The 20267-nt window shown below is 40.1% G+C and overlaps 1 protein-coding gene across 1 annotated transcript; it reads right to left on the bottom strand.

Moving 5' to 3' along the window:
* Positions 1-5194: 5194 nt before the first annotated feature.
* Positions 5195-19998, bottom strand: soat2 (sterol O-acyltransferase 2). The gene is made up of 16 exons (XM_019861072.1): positions 19556-19998; positions 18132-18252; positions 16203-16261; positions 16001-16122; positions 15714-15767; positions 15320-15427; positions 14567-14849; positions 14212-14287; positions 12799-12883; positions 12065-12110; positions 11854-11983; positions 11635-11732; positions 10239-10337; positions 9094-9229; positions 7682-7827; positions 5195-6221 (listed from the first exon to the last, which is right to left on the bottom strand). Exons 2-16 carry the CDS (start codon positions 18214-18216, stop codon positions 6165-6167), a joined length of 1584 nt encoding a protein of 527 aa, XP_019716631.1. The 5' UTR covers positions 18217-18252; positions 19556-19998; the 3' UTR covers positions 5195-6164.
* Positions 19999-20267: the final 269 nt, after the last annotated feature.

Genomic DNA, 20267 nt, shown 5'->3' with positions numbered 1-20267 from the left:
TGGATAGCCATGCATGTTTTTGAGAACACACAGGAAGGCTGGAGAAGAAATCAAACACTACCAGTCGATAATAAAAAAACGCTTTACGTTGTCTGTAGGTGTGAGGGTAAGCCAGAATAGTTGATCGGAAAAGAGGATCAGAAAATGTGTGGCCACACATTCTTTAAAACAGAGGAAGGACAGCTGGATTCAAACCCTGCACCTCCACAGCGCAATGCCAACGCACAAACCATTAGCTACATGGCAGGTCTGACACTTCACATTGTCCCTGTGACGTTGACGTACTCAATAAGGGTGTCTTTGTATATGTAATATGAATGTTGTCTATGATAATACTTGCTCGTTATCGTAAAAGGCACCATTCAAGATGGGATCAGCAGTGCTACGGGAATATATGGAGGAAAGGAAGTCATGTCTCATCTGTAGGGTATTCATTGCCCCCCCCCCCCCCCCCACGATGTCTCTCTCCCACGACGGATGCTTTGTTTTTCCGGAGGGGGATGGTTGGGAGCGGACTGGTACGGAAGTTGTTTAAAATGACGATGAAAGACGGCGGCGAGGGTTATTATGACGATGACGGAAGGGAACCCAGGTCACTGACGGAGGACGGACCGGCAAAATGGGGTAAAGTGCCCATTTTTGATTTCCTAAACCCCTTTCTGGCGAATGCCGAATGTTATCGAGACTCGCGGCGAAGCTAAAGTGCGCCAGATAGATGTGGATCTGAAAAACACGTTTTGATGGGACTGGTTGGATAGAAAGCTGACGGTGTCCCCAGTAGGAAACAGTAAAGAGGAACCATCGTGCTTGTGTCGGATTTTGTGAAAAAGCTCGATGTCGCCGGTAAAGCTCTGTGTACGTTGTGTGATGATGTCATTCTATACAGATCGAGAGAATGGAGAGCTTTACAGAGTCATGCAACCTCGGTGAAACACAGAAAACAGACATTTCTACTGAAAAATAACTACTCGATCTCAAGCGCTTTTCGACAGCCTGGAGCATGTGTAAAAACAAGAGGAGTTGGCTAAAAAGAGAGTGGAAAAAGACAGAGAGGACAGATAAGCTTTTAGCGCTTGCTAAAAAGCTTAAAATGAAGAGAAAATAAAGTATTCTACCTCATGAAACTGTATTTTGTTGTATATACTGTAAATAGACATCCACTTTATATCATAAAATACATTCATAAACCATATATAGTAAACAGTGTGGGACTTCACTATCACTGTATGAGGTAAGAATCAACAGCTTTTTATCACATTTACACAACACTTAAACATGGCAGGGAATGTGTTTCCTTTTTAATTTTGATTTTGAGCAGCAAATTTGAAGTTACATATTGGTGCTCACCAGGAATGCATAAGCAAAATGGCACAAATTTTCACTTGAAAGAAGAGTGGCGATCTTGGGATTTTTTTCTGTTCAATTTTCAAACTGTGTAAATTTAATACACTTCATCTTCAGCATGTTCAGTGCCACTTTTGTAAGTAACCACGCCCCCGTCCAGGCCACGCCCCCGTCCAGGCCACGCCCCTTCCGCTTTTTTCATCACTCGCCATTGCCATGTATGTATATAAGACCGTTTTTGGAAATGTGAGCACATGGAGAGTAAGGCTTTTTTTGGAATTTTTTTTTTTAAATCGAGGAAGGCATTTTTCACAACAAAAATGATCACGTATAGTAAGGTGTTTTTACAGCCAAAAAAGACGTTTTTAGAAAAAAAAAAAAAAAGACCATGTATCTGAAGGCGTTTTGGGCCGAAAAAAACGACCATGTGTAGTAAGATGTTTTGGGCCGAAAAAATTGACCATGTATAGTAAGGCGTTTTGAGCCCAAAAAAAAACAAAACACAAAAAAAAAACGACCATGTGTAGTAAGGCGTTTTGGGCCCAAAAGAAGGCGTTTTTGTCACGAAAAAAACGACATAGTATAGTAAGGCGTTTTTGGCACGAAAAAAACGACATAGTAGAGTAAGGCATTTTTTAGCCGAAAAAAACGACATAGTATAGTAAGGCGTTTTTGGCACGAAAAAAATGACCATGTATAGAAAGGTGTTTTGGGCCGAAAAAAACGACCATGTATATATAGTAAGGCGTTTTTAGACGAAAAAAATGACCATGTATAGTAAGGCGTTTTTAGCCGAAAAAAACGACCATGTATAGTAAGGCGTTTTTAGCCGAAAAAATGACCATGTATAGTCAGGCGTTTTTATCCCCCCAAAAAAGCAACCATTTATAGTAAGGTGTTTTGGGCCGAAAAAAATGACAATGTATAGTAAGGCGTTTTTGGCTGAAAAAAACGACCATGTATAGTAAGGCGTTTTGGGCCGAAAACCCCCCCGACAATGTATAGTAAGGCGTTTTTGGCCGAAAAAAATGACCATGTATATGAAGGCGTTTTGGGACGAAAAAAACGGCCATGGAAAGGAAGGCGTTTTTGGCCGAAAAAAACGACCATCTAGTAAGGCGTTTTTGGCCGAAAAAAAAACGACCATGTATAGTAAGGCATTTTTAGCTGAAAAAAACGACCATGTATAGTCAGGTGTTTTTAGCTGAAAAAAACACCTTGTATAGTCTAGTGTTTTTGGCCGAAAAAAAACGATGACCATTTATAGAAAGGCGTTTTGGGCCTGGAAAAAAAACGACCATGTATAGTAAGGCATTTTTAGCCGAAAAAAACCGACCATGTACAAGAAAGCGTTTTTAGCCGAAAAAAAAGACCATGTATAGTAAGGCGTTTTGGGCTGAAAAAGACGACCATGTGTAGTAAGGCGTTTTTAGACAAAAAAAAAAATGACCATGTATAGTCAGGCGTCTTGGGCCGAAAAAAACGTTCATGTATAGTAAGGCGTTTTTGGCCCCAAAAAATGACCATGTATAGTGAGGTGTTTTTAGCCGAAAAAAACGACCATGTATATATAGCAAGGCGTTTTTATCCCCCCCCAAAAAAACGACCATTTATAGAAAGGCATTTTGAGCCGAAAAAAACACCATGTACAGTCTAGTGTTTTTGGCCGAAAAAAAACATGTATAGCCAACTGCAGCCCTGAACACGAGCAATGAAAAGTCGATGGATGGATTAAACAAGCGAGAATATTTAGTTTTCTCTGCGAGCCAGATGTAATCATCAAAAGAGCCATATCTGGCTCGCGAGCCATCGGTTCCCGACCCCTGCTCTATATTGTCCCTCGGTGTGAGTGTGAACGCTAATAGTTGTGCGGGCAAGAGGCTCAGAAAATGGTTAGCCATGCATGTTTTTGCGAACACACAGGAAGGCTGGAGCTGGAATTGAACCCTGCACCTCCGCAACGCAATGTTGACACACTAATCATTCGACTACCAGTCAGGTGATGAACAACCACTTTGCATTGTTCATTGGTGTGAGTGTGAGCACGAATAGTTGTGCGTAGAAGATGATCAGAAAATGCACAGCCACACACATTTTTGAGAAATCACAGAAAGACCGGAGCCGGATTCGAACCCTGCACCTCTGCAGCACAACGCTGATGCACTTACCATTCAACTACTAGGCAGGTCCTGAACACTACCGGGTTCCCACGGGTCCTTAAAGTTCATAGAAAAGTAAAATGATGACCTTAATTTTCAGGGAAAGCTTCTAAAATCAATAAAAATCCTTAAAAATTAACCTGTGGTGTTCATTTCATTTGTGTATGTCATTTTCCCCACCCTTCCAATTAATAGTTTTGTCGGAAAATGCACCTGGCGCCCTTCCCCTCAAACCCCGCTGTCGGGCTGCATGCCTTTCTGGTTCCCGCTCTGTTTTTCCTGCCGTCTCCGATCAGTTCCGATGATGATCACGTGACCACTTCGGGTCATTTCAGACTTACTTTTCACAACATACTTTTCCCCTCAAAAGAGAAAATTTTTAATCGTGAAATGGGACTTTTCCCTCAAAAACATTACTTTCTCAAAAGTTTAAAAAAAAAATCCATCTGATATATGAATATTAGATCTCTTTTAATATGACTTTATTCTCGTAATGTTCAGTCTTTTTTAAAATGCAACTTTTTCAAACCTCAAAATGATACACGATACATTTGAACAACACGGACGCTCTGATAAGGAAGGGGCAGTGCCGGCTCTTCCTGCTCAGAAAACCGAGGTCTTTTGCAGTTCAGGGGTCACTCCTTAAGACCTTCTACGACTCTGTGGTGGCCTCAGTCATTCATTATGGCATAGTCTGCTGGCCAGGCAGCATCTCAGCCTGGGACATAGAGAGACTGGACCGACTGGTCAGGACGGCCGGCTCTGTCCTGGGCTGCTCCCTGGTCACTCTGGAGGAGGTGGGCAACAGGAGGATGCTAGCCAAGCTGAAAGCAATGATGGGAGACTGATGCACCCGCGCTGCAAGAAGGAGAGGTACCGTTGCTCGCTCCTGCCGACTGCTGTCAGGCTATTGAATAGACAGACCTGAAAACCTGGACTCACTCCCACTCACCCATTTTTAATATGCTTATTTGTATATTTTATATTTATATACTTTTTGTCTTTTTTGACTTTCTCCTTTTCATAATTTTGCTGCTGTAAATTGGGAATTTCTCCATTGTGAGACAAAGGTTTTCTTATCTTATGATACATTTATGATTTTAATTCCTTGACTGTCCTTTGTACAACAGCAACAATATAACTAAACTGCCCTTCAATACTGCAATACCAATACGAATGTAAAAACTATTTGCGTATGCAGAACGCAATGAGAGTGGCCGTGTGTTTCAGCGCATTGGAATTAAGAGCGTATCAGTGTACATAGCATTACATCACAAAAGCAAACAGAGCACCAATGCTAATCCAACTCTTCCTGTATGATGACATCACACACACACACACACACACACACACACACACACACACACACACACACACACACACACACGCACACACACACACACACACACACACACACACAAGCTTTGTGACAGACGATAAGAAAGCAGATAGCGCATTGTTGCTTGACCTTCACCACAGTGGGATTAAAAACAAGTGCACACACACACACACACACACACACACACACACACACACACACGCTTGTGTGTGCGTGTGTGAAATGGCTCACCAGATGATGTTTAACCCTTTCAGGGACAGCGGACAGCGGTTATTAACATACAGTGGACAGTTTATCAGATTACAGGTTATTATTGGTGCATGAAAGAGTTAATGCAAATAAAGTAGGAAGATCAATGAAAATGTTTTATTCTCACAATGAACGATGAACTTTATTTTGTACACAGTGACATGTGAGACCTTCAAGTATATGCAGTGCATTTGTCTTCAGTAAACTTGACACAAAAGTAAAGGCAGTGTTCATGCAGCACCATGTAGATAGATCAGGGGACAAGATATGTTTTTACAACGCTAAAGATTTGCTCCATTGTTGCGTCATATTTTTTCGGAGGACTTCAGCAGGTGACTGAATGGCCAAATGTTTCAATGGGAGATTTTTCCTCAAATTTCAAATTGAATCTGGCTCTTTTTCTCTCCTAAAGAAAAACACTTACACAATGTAAAATGACAACTTTTTTTTTCCTCTGGAAAAAATATGACTGACATGAAACTAAGGGTTTTAAAAAAATTTTTCTTCCAGAAAAATTCCAAAAGACCTCTCATAATAGAATGACATTTTTTTTTTTTTTTTGCTAAATAAAAAGACCGACAAAAAAAATGGCAGTTTTTTTAATGTTTTCAAAATAACGACTCTGGTAAGATTTCACACTTTTTCCTGGAGAAAATATTTTTTACATTCGTCTTGTAAAATTGTGACTTGTTACATTTTTTTTTTTTTTCAAAAATATGACATCTAACAATTTTTGTCTCATGACATTATGGCTTACATCCACTTAAAAAAAATCTGAATTAACTCTCATAAAATTACACTGCATCTATTAGTTTCCCCCCAACAAATCCAACTTCAGTCCCACAAAGTGACTTTAATCTTGCATGAGTTGAAAAATAACACTGTATTCTCACGTCAAACATCAATGTATTGTTGTAATTATGTCTTAATTCTCCTAATTTTTTTAATGACTTGAAGAAAATGGCCCTTGATGGAAAGAAGGCTCCCCAGTCCTGCCTTCGAGTGACTTGAATAATTGTAAACTCTGATGTTTCAGTCCTTCTTGACCCTCATGGCTTGCTGCTTTCCACTGTTCATCCTTGGTAGCCGCAAGACCAGGAGCGAGGCGTCACCAGCTCCCAAAAGCTATTCTGTATCCCAGCAAAAACAAGAAAAAAAACTCTTTCTAGTAACCTCATACACACATAATGCCGCTTTTCATTTTTATTAGCACGTTCTATTTTAATCTCATTTTAGGGACGGCGCACCACTGGACGCCTTAACCATGAATTGGGGGCCGGCCGTACTTAAAGGCCTTTAAGTACGCCATCTGTCCAGTAAATCCTCGACTTCATCAAACGCTGGAGGCTTTCCGAGGTTAAACACTGAACATGTCATTGTGTTTCATCTGCGCGTCATCTGCCAATAGAAGCTCTTAAAATATGGCAGGATTGATTATTGGACTGACATTGATCAATAATGGTCCAAAAGCAGTGGACAGGAGTTCAGATCACTGAACAGTGAAAGGATAACCTTCAGGGTTCTTAGCGTGAAAAAAAAAATGTAAATAAATAGATAGATAAATAAATAAAAAGAGAAATATGCAATCCCATTTTTTCAAATGCACTTTCTGTCTCTAAAAAAAATACAAATTTATTTTTGTAAAATTAAGAAAAGCAAACAGCAACAACAATCTCACAATTAGGATTTTTTTTCTCCACCCAAAAATTCAATTTTAATCTAAAAAAAAAGCAACTTCAGTCTTGTCGCAACACAAATCTGGTCGGCTGACTTTTTGTCAATAAAAGGGTTCATTTTGTCAGATTTTTATGAGGAAACGAATGACAACTTCAAATCTCATAAAATCAAGAGTGAAATGTCCTAATACATCTATTTTCTTTAATCTTTTAGATTGTAGTTCTATGGAAAGAGTGTACTTTTCATCTCACAAAATTACAATTTTGTCTCGAGAAATACAACTGGAATCTTGTAAAATCCGTAAAATTTCCTACAAAATTTCATAAGATATAACTTCATCCATCCATCCATCCATTTTCCAAACCGCTTCATCCTCACTAGGGTCGCGGGGGGTGCTGGAGCCTATCCCAGCTGTCTTCGGGCAGTAGGCGGGGGACACCCTGAACTGGTCTCCAGCCAATCGCAGGGCACACAGAGACGAACAACCACTCCCACTCACACCTAGGGACAGGTTGGAGTGCCCAATCAACCTGCCATGCATGTTTTTGGAATGTGGGAGAAAACCGGAGTACCCGGAGAAAACCCACGCAGGCATGGGGAGAGCATGCAAACCTCACACAGGAAGGCCAGAGCCGGAATCGAACCTCTGCGCTTGTAAGGAGGATGCGCTAACCAATCACGCACCGTCCCACCCAAGGTATGTAACTTTTTTCTAAAAATTTCACTTCAAATATTTTTAAAACGGCTACATTTTCTTTCCCAAATCTTTTGCCTTTTTTTTTTTGCTCAAACAAAATCTTGCCTTTAGTCTTCAACAGTTAAGAATGTTAAAATGTCATTTTAAGGCCGACTGCGGCATTTCGCCACCCGCAGGATGTACTGTACAGTGTGTTTGTGTGTGCGTGTTCCATACCCCAGTGCGAGGACACCGTATTTGAGCGTACCACTCCTGACAGTAGAGGCACACCTGGACGCCCTGACCCAGGAAGAGACACGCCCACATGATGATGTTGAACACGGGGTTCTGCCGCTTGTCATTCATGGTGAAGTTAAAGACAACTGAAAGGACGACAGCACATGATGATCAAAACCAATTCTCGAATCAAAACAAACTTTAATGGGATAATAATCCTAATAATAACCATAATGGCTTTATTGTATGTTCTCCTTATAGCAATATTATAGCGGCATACCATGTATCAAACATAATGATGATAATCTAGCAATCTCATGGATGCGGATTTTCTTCAGGACCTCGTTACTTGCAATTTGCAGGAAAGCTGTGTATCCTTGATTTAAATAATGTATTTGTGCAATATGCATTTCATCTGTCACGCTATGAATTATTAATGGTGCTAGTATAAATCATGAATAGGCACCTTCAACTAATTGAAAAAAATGTATATTTGATGTGGGGCCGAATTATAAACATGTTTCTTCGACAAAAGTGGACCCGTCACGCATACATGTATTGTCAGCTGTGGATTTTTTTCCTCAATATAATTTTATTCATTTATGTATTTTCATTTTAGGGAGCCAAACACTGTTTTGCATGGGAAATGCATATTGAACATCATGAAATCTATGATATACATTGGTTAAAAAATAGACATGCACATATTTTTTAAATGGGTTTTTGCCATAAATCTGGTTAGAAAGTCCGCGGTTTGATGTGGGCTCCCAGTAGCGCGAATGAAAAATTATAGCCCCTCCATCATTTCAGGCGCCCACCCCTGGTATAAATCCTGCACAATAAAATGTTTTTTATCCATTATTACTGGCATTGATATTTAATAATAATATCTAATAACAATTAAATATAAATAATTACACTACAAATAATATAACAATAATCATAATACATATTTTTGATTGTCTAAAGTATTATTTGAAGGTTGATTTGATTATTTATATTTTCATTTATTATTACTCCCGTTATTCTCATTATTATTGGTATTGTTAATATATGATAATAAAGTCTAACAGTGACAATATTAACTCTTCTAATAAATAAAAAAACAACACAAATATTTGCATTTCATATATTTCCATCTTATGTCTGCAGTCTTCATTTTATGTTCCTGTATGTCATAATAATGTAGTTTTTTTTCTTTCTTTTTTTTTTTCAATTATTGTAAATGAGTGAAATTAATTACACTCGTCTAGAACGAATTAAGCTTCATTATCTCCTGTAAGGTGATCTTGAAAGGCGCCGATTATGATTATTATTTGCTCCAATTTCGGAGCCTTCCATACTATGCTATTTAGAAAACAAATCAATGCAGTACTCGGTCCGACTTTCCTAAAATGAAATTTGTGGGTTACCTCCGAAGATGGCGAAGAGGCAAAACATGACGGGATAGAAAAATCCAAAGCCCATGGCCAAAGCATACTCGTGCACCACGGCCGACACGATGAAGACAGACAACATGGCGGCTGTGCGGAACTTCCTTTTCGACAGCTGTGGAGATTGCAAATGGGAAATAAGAGACGGCGACTCACCGAGCCCTCTCGTGATGTCATCATTCATGAATTTTGGTCATCGTACACAGACAGTGAATACACAATTCTTTGTTTTTACTGTTCATCGCGGTTCATTTCATTTTACGCCTGTATGGACTTGCCCACGTAACCGTCTGTGACTTGCATCTATCGCATGAATATGATAGCAGCTTTTTTTTTTTTTTTTTAAAATGCAACTTCAATCTTGTGACATTTTCTCCATAAATACAACCTGAATTTAAATAATGACATTGTGTCGCTAAATAATTGAGTGTTTTTGAAAAATCAGACTTAGATTGTGTGCAATTAGGACTCGTTTTACTCTCAATATAAAGTTTCAATGTCATTCGGTTACAGTTCTTGATCTACAAAAAAAAGGCGATTTATTTTGTAAAATTGTTTTGTTCAAAAAATGCAACTTAATTCTTGTAATCGTACTTTTTTTTCCAACAAATAAAACTTTACCAAATGATGACTTTTCCGTTCAAAAATCTGACTCGTAAAATCGATTTGTTTTGCCCACCAAAATACTTGAATTTCATACAATCTATTATATAAAAATTCACCTTTGATTTTGTAACATTATGACAGTTTCTCCAAAAATACTACTTTCATCTCATCAGATAACATCGTTTCTCCAAAGTTAGCACTCCCCCCAAAATACAATTTTATTTTTATAAAACGATTTTTTTTCTTTAAATGACAACCCCACAACTTGAATCTCACAGAATTGAATTTTTACTTCAAAAATTAGATTTTAATCTCGTAAATCCCCCCCAATAAAACTTTTGTCATAACATTACAACTTTTAACATAGAAAAAAAAATCCAACTTGAATTATGTAAACTTTTGTAAACTCCCCCCGCCCCCTTTTCAAAGTATTATGATACAACGAATACATACATCTTCCCGTCTCCCGAAAATGTAACGTTAATCTCTTGATATGATCTCGAATAGCAGAGCCTTACCCAGAGGAAGTCCCTGTAGCCGTAGTAGTAGAGCCAGTCGTGCACCACCACGTTCCACGTGCGGTAGTAATTGGCAAAAGATGTCGAGTTCCACCAGTCCTGTGGAACAAGAAGACGATAATCAAAATCAAGTGGGGTCTTGCACACGTGCCAACAATCACTGCAGTGACACGTCAAAATAAATGCAGTGTAACCAATGACTTGATTGATAACAGTCAAGCGTGCAAAATCAATCCATTTTTTTTCAAACAATAAGCAAAGGACTGACACCAAGTCACTTTTTTCCCCCTCATTCTACAAAAATGCTAATCAAAACGGTTCCTGCTTTCACATGCAACCTTGCTCCTTGACACTTATCAAAATCAGTAGCATTCTATAGAACAACAAATAAAACATCTGATAATAAAACTCTTTTTTTTTTTTGCCCTCCCATTGTAAAAAAAATAACTTGTTTTTCGGGCAGCAAAAATGGTAATTTAAGTTGTAATAACCGTAAAATATGGATCATTGACATTTATAGCAAGCATATTAGTTAGCACAACAAAGCAAGCAAGTTAATTACTCCAAAACAATTTGCTGAGTTGTTCACAGTAAATCTTTAAATTGGAGGACAATACGAGGGACAATTAGTTCTGTCAGCTCTTCTCTGTGAAAAATAAGCAAAACGTAAAATATTTTCATATATTAGCAAAACTTGGGTTAGGGTTAGGTATTTTGTCCAATTGCCCAACTTTAAATTTGATCAAAATTTCCTGCCTTAAAAATTGGATTTCACTTCATTTCACATTTTTTTATTTTTTATTTTTTTTCGGCATAGGTTCCTCATTCCATGGTAATTCAAATGAAAACCAAAAGAGTTTTGCGCTACCCCATGACGGGATCAAAATCAACAAAGCTCTTTAGAACAACACCAACAAAGGAAATGTTTGACAAGGAACATGTCTTTCCTTTTTCCTTACGTCACAACAATTGGACAGCAAATAGAAGCAAGTTTTCACGCACAACCACGCTCCCTGAAAGGGTCAAAATCAATAGCGTTTAGAACAAAAACAAATGCTTGACAAGAACATTTCTTTTACATTGATCAACAATGAAACAGCAAAATTACTCAATGTCTTGCTCTCATATCCAGCAACGTTCAAATTCAAGATGGTTATTTCTAATAACTGAATAAATTGTTTATGTGGTGGTGATTTAAAATCCTATTGGTATTGATCACAAAGCGGGGGCACGTGTTGGACTGGTTGCTCAAAGCAGTTATTCCCGTTGGATCAATGGAATTTGATGAAAGTGTACATCAGGTCACTGCTGTTTACCAGATGAGCTTTCAAACATTCAGTCAATTTGATCTTTTTTGGGGGTGGGTGGGGGCGGGGGGGTTGATGGTGTTGCTGACCTTGTAGAACATTCTGTCAGCAAAGCGGAGCAGCTCCCCGAAGAGGTTGAGCCAGCAGTGCAAGAAGGCGAAGAAGCACAGCAGCAGCAGCATGATGCCTGCGAACCGGCGAGCGACGTTTTGAAACGGCTTCAGACGAACACTAAACAGCCATGAGTTCATCTTTGCCCAGGAAACAAACGGTAGTGTTCACAGTGCTGTTTATAAGCGGACAGAAACCTGGTAGTATGGAGTGGAACACGGCGAGGACCATGGCTCGCTTGCCAAACGGCTGTTCGCTCTCCGACGTGAAGACGGGCACACACAGACGCACCAGGATGAAGTAGCCATAAAAGAGGCTGCCCAGGATCTGTGAATGGCGTGCCAATCAATATCCAGTATGGCGCCAATCAGACTTCAGAGTGCATGCTGGGTAATGAACACAGCTCACCATGGTCACAGTCACAGCGACATATTTCCATCTTATGTGTGTGTTCCTGGAAGAAAATACAAGTTGGCATTGGACACGAGAAGCGTTGATTACTCGACTGACGATTACTTAATCACTCCCTACGAATAAATGCCCCGCTATTCTCAGAGGGTGGGGATGGAGCTCTGCTGCAAATAGCAAATATCCTCCCCCGAAATAAAGAATTATATCGTGATATTACAAAATGGTGGAAAAGTCCCGCATTTCTATTAGTGCTTTGACCCATCTCATCAAATAGAAGCTCCGCCCCTCATTTTAACATAGTTCCATTGGCACTAAGATGGCGCCAAAGCACTAGTTTTAGATTAGACATGCTTTGGTGCAATTTTGGGGCATTTCAGAAAGAGAACAAAAGTAGCACATAGCTGCGTGCCAAATCCCAAACAGGCAGGAAAAAAATTGCACTGACATTTTTATAATCCAGGTTGCATTGGTTAAAATGCATCACTGTCGAGAGATGTTTGTGTGAGTTTTCTGAGGCTACTCAGCCGCCCTCCCACATTCCAAAATCATGCATCTTCGGTTTATGGCAGATTTGTGGCAAATGGCCAGCAACTAGTCCAAGGTGGAACCCACAAACCACTCACTACGCTGCCCAAAATGATCCCTCCCTCCCCAAAAAATGCATTTTGTGGGAATAGCGCGTCAGTTTGCTAAACGTTGGAACATGTGTAAACACACGGCAGCCGTCTTACCTGGGATACGATTCCCTGTAGATAAGAGTGGGACAGAAAAGGAAGTAAAGGTAACTGGAAAATGTCGGGAAGTGGATTTTCTCCCCTGGAACGCAGTAGATCAAAAACATCAAAGACCGCTATTGATGCTGTTGAAAAAAAATAATAATGAAATTTTTTTTTTTCCGGACGTTTGTGAATTCTTCAGCTTCAGGGTACCATAATGGGGAATTTTAGCCCACACTGGCTGCCTTTATTGTTGAAACTACTGTGCAGATACCACCAAATTATTAACACTTCCTGTGAAATTAGCCGCTGAAGGGCTTTATTGTCTTTTATGGAACATTTTGCCACGTTTCAGTCAACCTTTTATCTTCTGTATCTGGGGATATTTACAAAACATAGGTGTTTGTTTATGGAAAAAGCATCAAATATGTATATATGATGTGGCTTATCTTAATACAGATAAACATTTTTGTATGGTGTCCAATAGTGCTCTGAAAGGTACCAACGCATAACATCCGTCCATTTTCTGATCCGCTTTATCCTCACAAGGGTCGCGGGGGGGGGCGGTGCTGGAGCCTATCCCAGCCATCTTTAGGCAGTTGACAGGGGACACCCTGAACCGGTTGCCATCCAATCGCAAGGCACACAGAGACGAACAACTATCCGCGCTCACACTCAACCCTAGGGAAAATTGTGAGTGTTCAATCAGCCTACCATGCATGTTTTTGGAATGTGGGAGGAAACCGGAGTACCCGGACAAAAACCCACGTAGGCATTGGGAGAACATGCAAACTCCACACAGGGAGGCCAGAGCCAGGATCAAACCCACGACCTCTGCACTGTGAGGTCGACGCGCTAACCGCTGGAAAATTCTGCGACGTAGGCTGCAAGCTTCCAAGTTGTTCTCATTTCAAAATAATTACTCCCATAAGAAATGATGGAACGTGACTTTATATAAATCATAGCGCCTTTTTTTTGAAATTGCTGTTGGGGGCTTAAGATCAGGGGATGATGCTAATAATTGTCATTCTGGACTTGTGAAGCCCTTTGAGAGAGTCTTGTGACGAAGGGGTTTCCACATAAACTCCAGTTGACTTTTAAGTTGTATTTTATTTTTTGTCAACCCCAGTGGGGCCTAATAAAATTACAGTAAATTAAAACTACTCACTGGTTTGAATAAATACGTTATAGTATGTGAAATAGTAAATGTGAGCATTGGTGAAATTATTTTCATGATTTTTGCGCATGTTGTACGCAGCAAGTTCTAAGGTGAAACAGAAAAAGCAACACATGATGATGGTTTGGACTCTAAGTTTGGTTTAGCTTTTGAATTGGACCACCTTTGGGGACGTTCCTATTTTGGGGCTTCCGCTGGATTATGAACAACTGCTGTGGGTCATTGTCATGTGCTGTTGTTTCCAACACTACCTGGTTTTAGCGCCTTCTTCATTATGACGGGTGCCGTTTCCCTCATGAACGAGTAGCTTTTCATCAGGAATCGAATCTGGAAAAAAAAAAAAAAAATTAATACTGTATATGAACGTAAGGGAAGTGCAGGTAAAATGTCCCAATGTACCATCACAAGTGCAGCCAATCCACAAATGTTTACATATTAATTATATTGCCAACATTATCTGACCACTTTGAATTATCTCTTGTGTCACGCTGACTTGCCAACAATGTAGTTTGGTTATAAAACAACAGGGTGATAAAAATGACCTCTTCAACATTTATCTCTTGACTCATCTAATCACTCTGAGTCAAACAATATTTGCACACTGACCTGCTCGAGCACAACGATAAAACGGGAAGCCGGCGGCAGCTGGTGCCGCACGACCATGTGGACGGGAAACAGTCCCAGAACAGAAATCTGGAGGGCAGCCAGGACCAGAGCTGTGCCCAGAGACAAGCCCAACTTGGAGGCGCAGCGGTGGTACAAAGCAGCCCAAAAGAGCAACACGTAGTAGGGAACAAGCAGGGAGTAGACGAACATGAGCGCCCACACCCAGGCAACCGTTCCCATCTTGCCGAAGGCATAGAAGAGCAGATCAAACTCCAGGACCAACCTGCCCAAAAGGGATCAATAAGTCACTCCTATCGCAGGTACGGCTTGAAAGTCTTTGAGGAGCAACATTCTAATTTTGCCGAGCACTTTTTTTCGCAGCTTAATCCCCATGGACCTGAAGGAATGACAAATATGACAATATAAACAATGAACAATTGATGACTTTTTTTCCCTTGTTTATCGCTGGCTTTACATTCCAAAAAGAAGTGAAATCCGTGAAGTAGTTATCTCCATTTTTTTTTTACAAGTACTATTCACCAAGGTCATCTCCCATCTTTTTTTTTCCCCAGCAATTTTCCCACATCCCAATCAATCATATATCGGTGAGTGTATCGAACAAACCCGCGGGTGAGCAAAACCTATAATCTGCAAACAGAATTCAAATTGCGGACTGTACTCAGACTGATATGGCCCTTAAAAAAAAAAAAAAAAAAAAAAGACTCTTGGGCCATGTTTGTTCTTCACACTGACCTGCCCTGGTCGATGTAGTCCACGGCCAGCGTGCTCACACAGAAGATGAGCAGCACAGCTACAAACATGTGGTAGATGGTCCTGATGTGGCTGATCATGAACAACTCACTGGCAAAGAGAGGGGGGGGGTATACTTTTATTGATTTCCACATCCAAACATGTCTGTCAGAATACTTGTTTTTTTATACTTTGTCAGTTCAGAAGCACTACCGGTAGTAAATACTGAATTGAAATAAAACATCTTGAGTCAAGATGTTTAAAAAACCTCCTACAGTTATAAGAGTAGGCCAAGTTTGTTGCTCAAGTCAAGTTGTGCATGTGTGGGAATGTCTCAAGTTCACCTTCACAGTCAAATTAGAAACATGCATCAATAGTTCGGCAAAATCGTGCTTACTCTAGCAGCGACGCTCGATCCATAAACACTTTGCCATCGTCCATCTTGTGAGATCTAAAATTAAAAACACACTCACATGTTTCATATATGGAAGAGATATCTCATCTTAGCTAGACTAGTGTTTCCCAATCTTTATTGAACCCAGGCCTGGATTTGAGAAAAAAAAAATTACAACACTACACCAAACAAAAAATGTCACAAAAAGTTCATTTGTGTATTTGCAATTTTTTTTTTTTTTGTGGTGAAAGCAAGCTATCCTCCGTCACTCACCTATTTACAATTATTACCTGGATGTACCAACTTTAGCCGTCTTCCTATTGACCGACGCGTGGACAGGCTCTGTCAGCTCCTTGTCGAGAATGTCACTCAGCAGATCCTGGACCTGCTGCAGGATCTTCACCTTCGCCCTCTGCAAGGGTACATACACATTCATATTTTAAAATACAAGGCGTGTATAATATTCCATGTTGATTGATGGTTTGAGTTGACCTGCGCATGTTCGCGCCAATGCTCCACATCCTCCAACTTTGCGCCGTCACGGCTCCCAGCTGTACGAGAAGAGCATGTTTGCTTATCATCAGCCAGAAAAAAAAGTGAAGAATTTAAAAAGTGATTTCATTTAGATTATTTGATAGGTTTCTATATATTCCCACTTCCTCAATTCAACTCAATTGTATTCATAGAGCACTTTAAAACACAGGTGTCAAAGTCAAGGCCCGGGGACCAGATCTGGCCCGCCATATCATTTTATGTGGCCCGCGAAAGCATGTCAAGTTCCATGATGCTTGCTAAAGTCTGAACCAAAATTTCAAATTGTCATATGTAATCCACAATAACAGTCCTTATTCTTGACTTCTGATTCCAAAACAAGTTATCCATCAATTTGTTGTGCGCCGTCCATGTAATATGTGGAAGTGATTAAACATTGATATGGTTTCCAAAAATTCATTACGGCCCGCCAAGGGAAACCGGAACTACAATGTGGCCCACGACAAAAATGAGTTTGACACCCCTGCTTTAAAACAACCATCGCTATATTCAAATTGCAGTGCAACAATAAAACAATAAGTTAATAACAAAGACAGTAGAAAGCACCAAACGGTAAGACTAAGATCAAGTCTGAGTCATGCCGTGTCAGATGATATCGAATACAAATGAGTTTTGAGAGGAGTTTTAAAGATGGGCAGCAAGGGGGCTTGCCGAATGTTCAGTGGGAGCTCATTCCAGAGAGAAGGACCAGCAACAGAAAAGGTTCCACCCCCTCTGAGCCTCCGCTTGGTTCTTGGTACCGGTACTTCCAATAATGTCTGGTCCGCAGATCTGAGACGCCGGGCAGGTGTGTAGGGGCGGATGAGCTCCAAGAGGTAAGGTGGCGCGAGGTCATTTAAAGATTTGAAAACAAATAATAAACTAATACATTTTTAAAAAAATCTTATTAAATACATAAGGACACGACGGTGCTTATTGTTAGAAACAAAACTACGGTATTGGCCCGAATATAAGACGGCCCTGATTATAAGACGAACCCCTCTTTTTCAAGACTCAAGTTTGAAAAAAGACTTTTTGAACACCAAATTAATTTTTATACAGAAAATAATTACAGTACATCTGAAACAAATGATTATAACAATGTATTTGAGAGAAAAAAGCATGTTATTTTGCCTCATTCAAATCTTAATATCTGAACATTTAAATATGTAAACTAAAGTGCAATCAAATTCGTAAATGAATGGCTTCTGGTTTTTGAAATGTAAATGACATCATAACTTCTCCTCAGCTGCCGGTTAACCTGGCCGACCTTCAACCCATTTTTCTCCAGATTGTCGCTACATTTCTCCATTTTCTGTAATCTCTTCCATTATTTTCTTCTCTTTTCTTTCTTACAGCTATTTTTTTTTCTTGTTCGTGCTACCGCTATTTTTATTTTTATTCTTCGTGACAGGGGTTCACTTTGGCCAGGGGAGTCAAGTTCATCATTCACTTCAATTAAATCTGGCGCCATCTAGCGTCGTCAATGGGTATAACCTCGAGACCCCGAATATAAGACGACCTCCACTTTTTCAGTCTTATTTCAATGCAAAAAACACTGTCTTTTATTCGGGCCAATACAGTATTTAAAACTGACTTGATCAAAAGGCTAAAACAACAGTCTGACGTGCTAAATGCTAAAACAGAGCTGACGTGCTAAATGCTAACAAAACTCCATCCATCCATCCATCCAACAAATGTTTACAAGAATCAACTGTAAATTGTTTACCGGTAAGCCCTTTCAGGGACAGCTGTTACTACAGCTTCCCATGTTATCAGCTTCCAGGGTGCACGAAAGGGTTAATACCTCTTTAACCGTGTCAATCATGTGAGCACGATTACCTTCTTTCTCTTCTCATATCTTACTTATCATGTACTGTGCTATCATACCGGGATTGGACATCTCATCCGGCGTCTGGGCTAAGATGCTCCTGTGCCTCAAGTTGTCAGCATTGCTTGGCTGTGTGCTTGCCATGACGACCAACACCGGGTGCAGTTTCGCCGGTGGATCCTGTTCATATAAAAGTAGAAACAATTCAGTAATTACTATGTATACTTACTGTCGATCATGTGCCACTGTCGCGACGGTGACTCAACAAGAGAGCAATCAGTGTCCTAACATGAAAAGGTCAAGGGTTGTTGGACTGAGGTAACCTATAGATAAAGGCTGTTATCAGTAGTTACTCAGCTAAATAATAGTGCGCCCACACTAAAGCGGATGCGTCCGAACCCACCAGCAGATTGTAGATCACATTGTAATGGCAACAGAATTTTGCTGCTGGAATATTTCTTTTCGTGCATAGAAAAAGGGGCACAATATGGTCATGTAACCCGAAATAAATCAAACAATTAATTAATTTCAATTCACTCATTTATTGGCCACTGTATATTTATTAATTTACCTCGTAAAATAGTTTTGGTAATTCATTCATTTTAAATTGCAGAACATTTGTTAAACGTCGCTGAAAAAGAGCTGCTCGCGTCGTCACGTGTCAGCTCTGCCCTGTTTGTCAGGGTAACAAATTTTCTGCAAATACATGAAAACCCCTGCCAATTATTATTATTTTTTTTTTTGACACTCTCCATGGTATTAATTGAACATAATTCATGAGTATGTTTTAAACTGCCTCAAACGACCCCCAATAGGATGCAGTGCAAACGACAGGCACAGTAATAACATTGCGTTACTTCTTTAGTTTCACTTTACTTTATAGCTGTTCCCATTCAACTCATGGCTTTTGGATGTTGCATTGCACTTGGTTGAATCAAGTCTGCACAAGTACAAACTGGAGCACTACATGCTAAAGCTAACAGTCATCAAAAGAATAACCTAAAAATTATCCCAAAAAAATGTATTCATTAATTCACGTACATGCACCGGTAGTGTATTTGGACAAGGCAGGTTTTTTGTTGTTGTTGTTGTTTTTTTATTTTAGACACAGCTGTAAAAGTTCACATTTGGGGCAGCCAAGATTCTGTGCATGCAAGCAATTTCGTGTGCAGTCAAAGGAAGATTAAATCATGCGGCACAAACATCAGATTACAATTGAATAGATGTCAGAATACGAAATCAGCTGTCCTCAGCCAAACCAAACTTTTCATATTCAGTGGAAATAGTCCCCCCCGAAAATCATCAAAAGGAGGCTTGTGACATTTCAATGTGCTATCCACAAAATCGATGGCAATTTCCTGTTTCAAAAAATGCTTTTTAAAGTGATGACAGCAGCAACGCACTCATCTTTTATTACATTACTGATGCCGGTTGTGTTGTCTACATCAAAATATCATCATTTTGATACAACGAATATACTCACAGTGATCTAACTCTGGGAGGTCCTCAGGATGGGGGACACGTTTTCACCCGGCGCCTCCTGCAGAGAGCTTTGCTGGAGAGTGTTCACGCCGCAGTGTATTAAGCGAGGATTTCTCAGCGAGTTTGCACTTTGCCCTTTTGGCTTCTGGTCTGGGTTCCGCATCCAGACACACACAGACACACACTCACACACACCCCTCTCTCCCCCTGTTCTTCCCTCATCGGTATTGGTAGCATGAGGATATTAAGGGCTCTGAAGGAGTCACAGTTTGGGCCAACTTCAACCATGTCTGGAAAAATGGACTTGTTCTGGTATCCTTAACTTGGAAAATCCACCAACATCATAATTATTGGAGAACAAATGTCAAATGCATCGTTTATTTGGGAACATTTCAGCTATTCTCAACAGATTTTTGAAACAGAATCTTGCGTTTACATTTTTTAAATGAGAAAAAAAAATGTGTTGTGTATGTGAACATTTATTCATCCATCAATCCATTTTCTAATCCGCTTATTCTCATGGACGCGCTGGCGCCTATTCCTGCTGCCTTCGGGCAGTAGGGTGGGGGACACCCTGAACTGGTTGCCAGCCAGTGGCAGGGCACACACATAGACGAACAACCATCCGCGCTCACACTCACACGAGGGACAATTTAGAGCAGTGGTCCCCAACCGCCGGTCCGCGGACCGGTACCGGTCCGCAGGGCATTTGG

Source organism: Hippocampus comes, unplaced genomic scaffold, assembly GCF_001891065.2.
Source record: "Hippocampus comes isolate QL1 unplaced genomic scaffold, H_comes_QL1_v1.1 scaffold40, whole genome shotgun sequence".
Lineage (NCBI taxonomy): Eukaryota > Metazoa > Chordata > Actinopteri > Syngnathiformes > Syngnathidae > Hippocampus > Hippocampus comes.
The sequence above is the reverse complement of the archived record's forward strand: the minus strand, read 5'-3'. Positions and strand labels throughout refer to the sequence as shown.

Excerpts from the sequence above, each read along its gene's own strand:
- soat2 (XM_019861072.1), bottom strand. The coding sequence starts at position 18,216 with ATGGCAAGCACACAGCCAAGCAATGCTGACAACTTGAGGCACAGGAGC. Across the intron at positions 15,428-15,713 it reads GATCGAGCGTCGCTGCTAGA|TGAGTTGTTCATGATCAGCC; the intron begins GTAAGCACGATT and ends TCTCTTTGCCAG. Across the intron at positions 6,222-7,681 it reads TACGGTGTCCTCGCACTGGG|AATAGCTTTTGGGAGCTGGT; the intron begins GTATGGAACACG and ends GCTGGGATACAG.